The sequence below is a fragment of the Oncorhynchus kisutch genome, linkage group LG24 (assembly GCF_002021735.2).
Source record: "Oncorhynchus kisutch isolate 150728-3 linkage group LG24, Okis_V2, whole genome shotgun sequence".
NCBI lineage: Eukaryota > Metazoa > Chordata > Actinopteri > Salmoniformes > Salmonidae > Oncorhynchus > Oncorhynchus kisutch.
Genome location: NC_034197.2, coordinates 19,122,342 through 19,134,343, shown reverse-complemented (window position 1 = coordinate 19,134,343; position 12,002 = coordinate 19,122,342). Strand labels below are relative to the sequence as shown.

The 12,002-nt window shown below is 51.0% G+C and overlaps 1 protein-coding gene across 2 annotated transcripts in view; it reads right to left on the bottom strand.

Annotated features, from left to right (window-relative positions):
* The window catches only part of LOC109869349 (plexin-A1), a 344,851-nt gene that overhangs the window by 43,968 nt on the left and 288,881 nt on the right, over positions 1–12,002 (bottom strand). For both annotated transcript variants that reach the window (XM_031803595.1, XM_031803596.1), the window contains exons 13-15: positions 4,867–5,018; positions 4,295–4,415; positions 4,038–4,174 (exon numbers count right to left, since the gene is read on the bottom strand). In XM_031803595.1, coding sequence (XP_031659455.1) covers positions 4,038–4,174; positions 4,295–4,415; positions 4,867–5,018 — 410 coding nt within the window. The remainder of the gene's footprint in view (positions 1–4,037; positions 4,175–4,294; positions 4,416–4,866; positions 5,019–12,002) is intronic.

Below are 12,002 nucleotides of genomic sequence, written 5' to 3'. Positions count from 1 at the left end.
CCCCTGTATCTCTCCTCCCTCCCCCTGTATCTCTCCTCCCTCCCCCTGTATCTCTCCTCCCTCCCCCTGTATCTCTCATCCCTCCCCTGTATCTCACCTCCCTCACTCCCCCTGTATCTCTCCTCACTCCCCCTGTATCTCTCCTCTCCTCCCCTGTATTTCTCCTCCATCCCCCTGTATCTCTCCTCACTCCCCCTGTATCTCTCCTCCTCCCCCTGTATCTCTCATCCCTCCCCTGTATCTCTGTATCTCTCCTCCCTCCCCCTGTATCTCTCATCCCTCCCCCTGTATCTCTCCTCACTCCCCCTGTATCTCTCCTCACTCCCCTGTATCTCCCCTCACTCCCTGTATCTCCCCTCACTCCCCCTGTATCTCTCCTCACTCCCCCTGTATCTCTCCCCTCCCTCCCCCTGTATCTCTCCTCCCTCCCCCTGTATCTCTCCTCCCTCCCCCTGTATCTCTCCTCCCTCCCCCTGTATCTCTCCTCCCTCCCCCTGTATCTCCCCATCCTCCCCTGTATCTCTCCTCACTCCCCCTGTATCTCCCCTCACTCCCCCTGTATCTCTCCTCACTCCCCCTGTATCTCTCCTCCCTCCCCCTGTATCTCCCCTCCCTCCCCCTGTATCTCTCCTCCCTCCCCCTGTATCTCCTCCCTCCCCCTGTATCTCTCCTCACTCCCCCTGTATCTCCCCTCCCTCCCCCTGTATCTCTCCTCACTCCCCCTGTATCTCCCCTCACTCCCCCTGTATCTCCCCTCCCCTGTATCTCTCCTCCCTCCCCTGTATCTCTCCTCCCTCCCCCTGTATATCTCCTCCCTCCCCTGTATCTCTCATCCCTCCCCCTGTATCTCTCCTCCCTCCCCCTGTATCTCCCTCCCCCTGTATATCTCCTCCCTCCCCCTGTATCTCTCCTCCCTCCCCCTGTATCTCTCCTCCCTCCCCCTGTATCTCTCCTCCCTCCCCTGTATCTCTCCTCCCTCCCCCTGTATCTCTCCTCCCTCCCCTGTATCTCTCCTCCCTCCCTCTGTATCTCTCCTCCCTCCCCCTGTATCTCTCCTCCCTCCCCCTGTATCTCCCCTCCCTCCCCCTGTATCTCTCCTCACTCCCCCTGTATCTCCCCTCACTCCCCTGTATCTCCCCTCACTCCCCTGTATCTCTCCTCACTCCCCCTGTCAGGAACCTGGCACTCACACTCCCTGTATCTCCCTTCACTCCCTCTGTCAGGAACCTGGCACTCACACTCCCTGTATCTCCCCTCACTCCCCCTGTCAGGAACCTGGCACTCACACTCCCTGTATCTCTCCTCCCTCCCCCTGTATCTCTCCTCCCTCCCCCTGTATCTCTCCTCCCTCCCCCTGTATCTCTCCTCCCTCCCCCTGTATCTCTCCTCCCTCCCCCTGTATCTCCCCTCCCTCCCCCTGTATCTCTCCTCACTCCCCCTGTATCTCCCCTCACTCCCCCTGTATCTCTCCTCACTCCCCCTGTATTCTCCTCCCTCTCCCCCTGTATCTCCCCTCCCTCCCCCTGTATCTCTCCTCACTCCCCCTGTATCTCCCCTCCCTCCCCCTGTATCTCTCCTCACTCCCCCTGTATCTCCCCTCACTCCCCCTGTATCTCCCTCCCCCTGTATCTCTCCTCCCTCCCTGTATCTCTCCTCCTCCCCCTGTATATCTCCTCCTCCCCTGTATCTCTCATCCCTCCCCCTGTATCTCTCCTCCCTCCCCCTGTATCTCCCCTCCCCCTGTATATCTCCTCCCTCCCCCTGTATCTCTCCTCCCTCCCCCTGTATCTCTCCTCCCTCCCCCTGTATCTCTCCTCCCTCCCCTGTATCTCTCCTCCCTCCCCTGTATCTCTCCTCCCTCCTCTGTATCTCTCCTCCCTCCCCCTGTATCTCTCCTCCCTCCCCTGTATCTCCCTCCCTCCCCCTGTATCTCTCCTCACTCCCCTGTATCTCCCTCACTCCCCCTGTATCTCCCCTCACTCCCCTGTATCTCTCCTCATCCCCTGTCAGGAACCTGGCACTCACACTCCCTGTATCTCCTTCACTCCCTCTGTCAGGAACCTGCACTCCCTCCCCCTGTATCTCTCCTCCCTCCCCCTGTATCTCTCCTCTCCCCCTGTATCTCTCCTCCCTCCCCCTGTCTCTCCTCCCTCCCCCTGTATCTCTCCTCCCTCCCTCTGTATCTCTCCTCCCTCCCCTGTATCTCCCCTCCCTCCCCCTGTATCTCTCCTCACTCCCCTGTATCTCCCCTCACTCCCCCTGTATCTCTCCTCACTCCCCTGTATCTCTCCTCCCTCCCCTGTATCTCTCTCCCATCCCCCTGTATCTCTCATCCCTCCCCCTGTATCTCACCTCCCCTCACTCCCCTGTATCTCTCCTCCCTCCCCCTGTATCTCTCCTCTCCTCCCCCTGTATCTCTCCTCCATCCCCCTGTATCTCTCCTCTCCTCACCCTGTATCTCTCCTCCATCCCCCTGTATCTCTCCTCCCTCCCCCTGTATCTCTCCTCACTCCCCCTGTATCTCTCCTCCCTCCCCCTGTATCTCTCCTCTCCTCCCCCTGTATCTCTCCTCCATCCCCCTGTATCTCTCCTCCTCCCCCTGTATCTCTCCTCCATCCCCCTGTATCTCTCTCCCTCCCCCTGTATCTCTCCTCCTCCCCCTGTATCTCTCCTCCCTCCCCCTGTATCTCTCATCCCTCCCCCTGTATCTCTCCTCACTCCCCCTGTATCTCTCCTCACTCCCCCTGTATCTCCCTCACTCCCCCTGTATCTCTCCTCACTCCCCTGTATCTCTCCTCCCTCCCCCTGTATCTCTCCTCCCTCCCCCTGTATCTCTCCTCCCTCCCCTGTATCTCTCCTCCCTCCCCCTGTATCTCCCCTCCCTCCCCCTGTATCTCTCCTCACTCCCCCTGTATCTCCCTCACTCCCCCTGTATCTCTCCTCACTCCCCTGTATCTCTCCTCCTCCCCCTGTATCTCCCCTCCTCCCCCCTGTATCTCTCCTCACTCCCCCTGTATCTCCCTCCCTCCCCTCCCCCTGTATCTCCTCCTCACACCCCCTGTATCTCCCTCACTCCCCCTGTATCTCTCCTCCCTCCCCCTGTATCTCTCCTCCCTCCCCCTGTATCTCTCCTCCCTCCCCCTGTAATCTCCTCCCTCCCCTGTATCTCTCATCCTCCCCTGTATCTCTCCTCCCTCCCCCTGTATCTCCCCTCCCCCTGTATATCTCCTCCCTCCCCCTGTATCTCTCCTCCCTCCCCCTGTATCTCTCCTCCCTCCCCTGTATCTCTCCTCCCTCCCCCTGTATCTCTCCTCCCTCCCCCTGTATCTCTCCTCCCTCCCCCTGTATCTCTCCTCCCTCCCTCTGTATCTCTCCTCCTCCCCCTGTATCTCTCCTCCCTCCCCCTGTATCTCCCCTCCCTCCCCCTGTATCTCTCCTCACTCCCCCTGTATCTCCCCTCACTCCCCCTGTATCTCCCCTCACTCCCCCTGTATCTCTCCTCACTCCCCCTGTCAGGAACCTGGCACTCACACTCCCTGTATCTCCCTTCACTCCCTCTGTCAGGAACCTGGCACTCACACTCCCTGTATCTCCCCTCACTCCCCCTGTCAGGAACCTGGCACTCACACTCCCTGTATCTCTCCTCACTCCCCCTGTTAGGAACCTGGCACTCACACTCCCTGTATCTCCCCTCACTCCCTCTGTCAGGAACCTGGCACTCACACTCCCTGTATCTCCCCTCACTCCCTCTGTCAGGAACCTGGCACTCACACTCCCTGTATCTCCCCTCACTCCGCCTGTATCTCCCCTCACTCCCTCTGTCAGGAACCTGGCACTCACACTCCTTGGCTGGGCTCTACCTCCCTCTCAGCTGCAATGCAGAGCAGCCGATGGCTGTCTGACTCCCTCACTATTCCTTAGATAGACAGTAAATGTACAGCACTGTGCATGGTGGACCCACTGTGGTAATACTTGGTCCAGAGAGCTAAGTAGAGACAGGTGGACAGACAGAGAGACAGATAGTGACAGACACTCACTTTTTGAAGTGGCAGGGGTGGCGTCCGATGTTGACAAACACAGAGCTGCCGGCGTTGAGGTGGTTGCCCTCAATGGTGACCCTGGTGCCCCCAGAGAGAGGACCCTGAGCAGGCAGCACTCGAGTGAAGAAAGGTGTCTGGAGATGGAGGTAAACCATAACACATATGTTTTTACATTTAGATTAGCAAAAAACGAAATCATCAATACTCAGTCTAATGTAAGGATCCATCTAGTGTGTCATCTGGCTACGACTTACCACAAAGGTGAATGCCCGGGGTGAGAGGGCCCTGTAGTCCGTCAGGCAGTCCCTCACACACACCTCCACGTTGGCCTCCTGCACCCGGTAGCCCGTGGCATCATTTAGCAAACACACAATTCTGTACGTGGAAGAGGCGAGGGTAGGGAAGGTTCAGCGAGAGAGAGATGGCGGGAGGGAGAGGGGAGTTAGGCATTCACCCGTGAGGTCAGCTGTAACCGACTGTAAAGGTGTCTGATATTTGCGTAGTGAATCCTCCAATTTTAAAGGAGCATTCGCCATCAACCCGACGTTTGGATATATTGTTTCATCTATATGAATAGAGTAGAGCAGGGAGGCGAATATCACAGGAGAGGAAGGAAGATACTCAAGATGGGGAGAGGAAACAATAGACACTGAGAGAAAGAGAGCCAAAGGACAGGTGAAGAGAGATGGAGATAAAGACAACGTCAACAAGAAGGAGGACAGGAGATATACACTGAGGAGAGGAGGATGAACACAGAGCACAGGTGTAGAGGGAGGGGCGATGGCAATATGAAAGTGGTGAGAGCCAGGCAGCTGAGCCTCCTCACCTCTCAGCGCTTATATACTCCTCCTCAATGGGGATACAGGGCACCTTGCCCAGACGCACTCCTGTCAGGATGTCCCTGAACTGTAGGCCCAGGTTCTCCCCCGTGATGGTCAGCCTGGTGCCCCCCTGTCTCGGCCCCGTCTCCGGAAACAGCTGCAACACAGAGAGGGAGGGGACGATCAATGACTGTCTGGTTAGAAGCCACTGAGAGACAAGGTGAGGCTAACCGCTGTATTGTCAGTGTAGGCAGCGCAGACCAAAGGGGACTGAGAGAGAAGAGAGAGAAGTCTGTGAATGGTCAGCACGGGATGTGTAACAACAGTAAGGTTCTCTCCCTTTCTCTCTTGTTCACCCAAACACCATAATCCAGCCAGCCATGTTTTAATGAAGAAAAATCACCTCTCCGCTTTGAAAAACAGAAAAATCTTGTGCGGCGCACAGCGAAAGGCCTCTTGTCCACCTAACTGAAACATATTACGCCGGCTCCCTCGTCACTGCTTTGTAGCAACGTGCCACACAGCAGCGCCATAATGTGATTTATTTAGCCAAATTACTCCCCGTAACGAGGACAGGTGTGGCATGACAAAACAAACATGGTGACTGATGTGAGGCGGCAGCATCCGGGAGGCGGCCTCTAACAACCATCACAAGGTAATTATGGGTAATCTCACTGGCTGCCTGTTCCACCACATGGTTGGCTGGGCAGAGCATGTCGGGGAAACGGCACCCTGGCATGTCCAGAGGCATGGTGGCGTTTCATTGGCTGGCCATGCCTGGGTTCTGTAGTGGCCACAGGAGCAACCCCCGAGGCCAGGCACTCACAGCAGACTAACCTCACCCAGCTCCAGAGCTATCCCTCTACCACATGATGACATGGTAGTGGTAGCTAAAGGCCTGTGTGAAGCAGCGTGACACTGCTGTGGTTGGACTGGGAACCAGGGCGACATGGCCAACATGAGGCAGGCTATAAACGGGGTTGTTAATGTGTTCCAGGAGAAGCTGGTGAAGGATGGATGTCAGCAGGCAGTGGACTCTGTTTAAGGAAGGACAGCAGGGCCTATAGAAACAGTACAGCAGACAAACACGGTATCAACCTACCCTGACAATGGGGGAGTGAGGGGGTTGTTGTGAGGCTGAGGGGCGACTCTTGTAGCCACAATAACAACCAAAACAAAATGAATGGTGTAGCACCTTCAGTAGGTTGTGAGACACACAGATTGTCTGAGACCATCCGAGGCCTCTGTGTTATATAGCCTTTCTAGAGTCTGACTGTCCTACTCCCAGGAACCCCTAGGACCTGGCACGAGGAAAACACTAGCCTCTGAACACTGAACTCTGCCAATGAGAGTTAAAACAGTGAAGTAGTGTGCTTTAATTGGTTTCAGAGGGGTTACTTCACATGACCCCCCCCCCCCCGCACACAGACACACTCCCTGACAGAATGAGAGGAGAGAGCGAGCGCAAAAGAGAGAAAGAGACAGAGAGAGAGAAAGAGACAGAGATAGAAAGAGATAGAGTGAGAGAAAGTAAGAGAAATAGAAAGAGAGAGAAAGAGAGAGAAAGAGAGAGAGAAAAAGAAAGAGAGAAACGGAGAAAAGAGAGAGAGAAAGAGAGAGAGAGAGAAAGAGAAAGAGAGAAACAAAGAAACAAAGAAAGAAACAAAGAAACAAAGAAAGAAACAAAGAAACAAAGAGAGAGAAAGAAAGAAAGAAAGAAAGAAACTGAGAAAAAGAGAAAGACAGAGAGAGAGAAAGAGAGAAAGAAAGATAAAGAAAGAAAGAAAGAGAGAGAGAATGAGAAAGAGAGAAACAGATAGAGATAGAGAAAGAAAGAGGGACAGAGATAGAAAGAGAGTGAAAGAGAGAGAAAGAGAGAGAGAAAGAGAGAGAAAGAGAGAGAGAAATAGACAGAGATAGAAAGAGATAGAGTGAGAGAAAGTAAGAGAGACAGAGAGAGAACGAAAGAGAGAGAGTAAGAGAGAGAGAGAAAGAGAGAGAGTAAGAGAGAAAGAAAGAGAGAGAAAGAGAGAGAAAGAGAGAGAGATAGAAAGAGAAAGAAAGAGAGAGAGAAAGAGAGAGAAAGAGAGAGAGATAGAGAGATAGAAAGAGAGAGAAAGAGAGAGAGAGAAAGAGAGAGAAAGAGAGACAGGGAGAGAAAGAGAGAGAGATAGAGAGAACGAGAGAGAAAGAGAGAGAGAGAAAGAGAGAGAAAAATAGAGAGAGGAAGAGACAGAGAGATAGAGAGAGAGAGATAGAGAGAGAGAGATAGAGAGAGATAGACACAGTTGAAGTCGGAAGTTTACATACACCTTAGCCAAATACATTTAAACTCAGTTTTCACAATTCCTGACATTTAATCCTGGTAACAATTCCCTGTCTTAGGTCAGTTAGGATCACCACTTTATTTTAAGAATGTGAAATGTCAGAATAATAGTAGAGAGAATGATTTATTTCAGATTTGATTTCTTTCATCACATTCCCAGTGGGTCAGAAGTTTACATACACTCAATTAGTATTTGGTAGCATTGCCTTTCAATTGTTGAACTTGGGTCAAAAGTTTTGGGTAGCCTTCCACAAGCTTCCCACAATAAGTTGGCTTGCAAGCCTCCCCCTTTTCCTCCAAACATAACCATGGTCATTATGGCTAAACAGTTCTATTTTTGTGTCATCAGACCAGAGGACACTTCTCCAAAAAGTCAGATCTTTGTCCCCATGTGCAGTTGCAAACCGTAGTCTGGCTTTTTTTATGGTGGGTTTGGAGCAGTGGCTTCTTCCTTGCTGAGCGGCCTTTCAGGTTATGTTGATATAGGACTCATTTTACTGTGGATATAGATACTTTTGTACCTGATTCCTCCAGCATCTTCACAAGGTTCTTTGCTGAAGGTTCTGAGATTGATTTGCACTTTTTACACCAAAGTACGTTCATTTCTAGGAGACAGAACGCATCTTTTCTCGAGCGGTATGACGGCTGCGTGGTCCCATGGTGTTTATACTTGCGTACTATTGTTTGTACAGATGAACGTGGTACAGTCAGGTGTTTGAAAATTGCTCCCGAGGATGAACCAGACTTATGGAGGTCTACAAAAAAAATGTAGGTCTTGGCTGATTTCTTTAGATTTTCCCATGATGTCAAGCAAAGAGGCACTGAGTTTGAAGGTTGGTCTTGAAATACATCCACAGGTACACCTCCAATAGGCCAAAATACCAGCAACAGTGTGTGAAAACCTTGTGAAGACCTCTGTCATTGCCAAAAAAAGGGAATATAACAAAGTATTTTCCAACATAATTTGCAAATACATTTATAAAAAATCCTACAATGTGATTTTCTGGATTATTTTTCTCATTTTGTCTGTCATTGTTGAAGTGTACCTATGATGAAAATTACAGTCCTTTCTCATCTTTTTAATTGGGAGAACTTGCACAATTGGTGGCTGACTAAATACTTTTTTGCCCTACTGTATTGAGAGAGAGATGGAGAGAGAGACACTGTATATATACAGAGAGGAAGATCATGGGCATAGGGACAAACGAGCCCACTTATACAGTGGAATACCACATTGTTCCACTTGGATTGAAACATGGACAAGGGCATAGGGACAAACGAGCCCACTTATACAGTGGAATACCACATTGTTCCACTTGGATTGAAACATGGACAAGTACTGATTGTTGGAGATGTATTTTAGCCACAGCGGGAACATACTAGATCATACTTGGAAGAATCCCTAACTCGATGTGCTGAGCTCCACCTCCTGTACCTCTTCACCTTCCGTACAACCCTCTCAATCCACTTCTCTCTCTATTCACATCCCCCTCGTCATGTGAATAAAACAAGACTCCACTCTCACACACGCACACGCAGCAGAACAACAGATGTATATTTTACATGCTGAAGTGTCAAAGCAAATCAGAGATGCTCTCTAACAAGGGGGTTGGAGGATAAAAAGATAATGAGTCGCTCAGGAACACCCACCCTTCCCGCTCCCTCCCAGCATTCACTCTGATATAATATTTATCTGAGACAGCTTACACACACACACACACACACACACACACACACACACACGAAGAGAGCGCCAGCCTAGGCTGAGGCAGGGATGGAGAGGGAGAGAGAGAGGGAGAGTTAGTTATTATGGGGGAGAGATACTAGGGGGGGGCTCTGGGGAGTCTGTATTCCCCTCCCCTTATCAGACGTAGGCTCATTCTAACGCTTTGTCTTCCCCATTCAGACCCGTTTGTGATGGATTGGAAAGGGAGGGTGGGATGTTTGGGCCCTCCGAGTATCGACTAGCAGTCGAGACGTCAGTCAAAATTCATGAGATGCTCCTTATTGACAGACAATGAGGAGGAAGAGAAAGAGAATTCAATTACTTTCACCACTCTGGGGCTCCTAGTGCAATAAAGAATGAGCTGGAAATCCTGGTTAAATACTTGAATATTCCAAATGAAATTACAAGCTAATCCACCTGCTAATATACTGACGCACACAATCCCCATCATATGAATAAAGAGAAACAGACAGAGGGAGGGAGAGAGAGAGAAAGAGAGAGGGGAGAGAGCGAGAAAGAGAGAGGGGAGAGAGAGAGAAAAAGAGAGGGGAGAGAGAGAAAGACGGAGACAATGTGAAAAAGAGAAAGAGAGTTGTCGAAGTTGTCGTTAGTATAGGTTGACATAACATAATAACACAAATGTGTTAACAAGGACAGAGTCAAGGTCCTCGTCTGTTTATTACAACCATATCACAGAACAGGTGCCTCTGAGCTTTCATGAACATAGGGTGCCATTTCAGAGAGAGCGAGAGAGAGAGCAAGAGTGAGAGAGAGCGAGAGAGAGCGAGAGTGAGAAAGCGATAGAGAGAGAGAGAGCGAGAAAAAGCGAGAGAGCGAGTGAGAGCAAGAGAGAGAGAGCAAGAGAGAGCGAGAGAGAGCGAGAGTGAGAGAATGAGAGTGTGAGAGACAGAGCGAGAGAGAGAGAGAGAGAGAGAAAGAGAGAGAGCGAGAGAGAAAGCGAGAGAGAGAGCGAGACAGAGCGAGAGAGAGCGAGAGAGAGTGAGAGAGAGCGAGAGATAGAGCGCGAGTGTGAGAGCGCAAGATAGAGAGAGCGAGCGTGAGAGTGCGAGCGAGTGAGAGAGAGCGAGAGAGAGCGCGAGAGAGCAAGAGAGCGAGAGAGCGTGAGAGAGAGAGTGAGAGTGAGAAAGCGAGAGAGCGAGTGAGAGCGAGAGAACAAGAGTGAGAGAGACAGAGTCGAGAGAGAGAGAGAGAGAGAGAGATAGAGCGAGAGAGCGAGAGAGAGAGAGCGAGTGAGTGAGAGCGAGGGAGAGCGAGAGAGAACGAGAGTGAGAGCGAGAGAGACAGAGCGAGAGAGAGAGCGAAAGAGAGCGAGAGAGAGCGCGAGAGAGAGCGAGAGAGAGCGAAAGTGAGAAAGCGAGAGAGCGAGAGCGAGTTAGAGCGAGAGAACAAGAGTGAGAGCGAGAGAGACAGAGGGAGAGAGAGAGTGAGAGAGACAGAGCGAGAGAGAGAGACAGGAAAGGGTGGCCACAGCACTGAAGGGAGTGATTGAAAAGGCTTCTTCTACTTTCCCCAACGCACAAGTAGTTATCTCCACCCTGCTACCACGAAAAGACTTCCACCCTGCCACAATACAGCGGGTAAACGCAAGTATTTCCCGTGACTGTGCCTCAAAACCAAATGTTTTCCTGGCCCACCACTCCACCCTAGACTTGAACAGCCTCTATGACCAGGTCCACCTCTACAAGGCAGCAGTGCCCACCTTTGCCCGGACTCTAAAGGACATCGCTCTCAAACGTATCCCCAACACTTCACACAGGAGCAACAGATCAATAGACACCCCACCCAGACCAGCGAGACACCCTCCAAGACCTGCAGGACCCCCCCTGGACCTACACATAGAGGACCCACGCCAAGAGGACTTACATCCAGACCACAGCACCCCCAGACACATCCACACCCCCCGAGGAGACGGACCCACTGGTTGCCCTCTAGGTTACAGAGAGCTGGTAGTCCCATCCACCAAACTACCAGGTGTGAAACAGGGAAAGGACTCAGGGGGTATGCTAATTTGGTATAGAGCAGACCTAACTCACTCCATTAAATTAATCAAAACAGGAACATTTTACATTTGGCTAGAAATTCCAAAGGAAATGATCTTAACAGAGAAAAATGTCCTCCTGTGTGCTACCTATATCCCCCCACTAGAATCCCCATACTTTAATGAAGACAGCTTCTCCATCCTGGAGGGGGAAATCAATCATTTCCAGACCCAGGGACATGTACTAGTCTGTGGCGACCTAAATGCCAGAACCGGACAAGAACCTGACACCCCCAGCACACAGGGGGACAAACACCTACCTGGAGGTGACAGCATTCCCTCCCCCATATGCCCCACTAGGCACAACTATGACAACATAACCAACAAAAACGGGTCACAAATCCTGAAGCTCTGTCGCACGCGGGGTATGTACATAGTCAATGGTAGGCTTCGAGGGGACTCCTATGGTAGGTACACCTATAACTCATTTCTTGGCAGTAGTACTGTAGACTACTTTATCACTGACCTCAACCCAGAGTCTCTCAGAGAGTTCACAGTCAGCCCACTGACACAGCAAAATCACAGTCTACATGAACAGAGCAATACTCAATCATGAGGCATCAAAGCCAAAGGAACTGAGTAACATTAAGAAATGCTATAGATTTTTATTTTATTTCACCAGGCAAGTCAGTTAAGAACAAATTCTTATTTTCAATGACGGCCTAGGAACAGTGGGTTAACTGCCTGTTCAGGGGCAGAACGACAGATTTGTACCTTGTCAGCTCGGGGGTTTGAACTTGCAACCTTCCGGTTACCAGTCCAACGCTCTAACCACTAGGCTACCTACCCTGGAGGGGTAGCCTAGTGGAAGGAATGCAGTTTGGAAACCTACCAAAAAACAATTAGGCAACAACAAGTTCAACCCCTTTTAGACAATTTCCTGGGTAAAACGTTCCACTGTAATAGTGAAGGTGTAAACATGGCAGTAGAAAATCTTAACAGTATATTTGACCTCTCAGCTTCCCTATCAAATCTAAAAGTCTCAAACAGAAAACTGAAGAAAATGAACAACAATGACAAATGGTTTGAT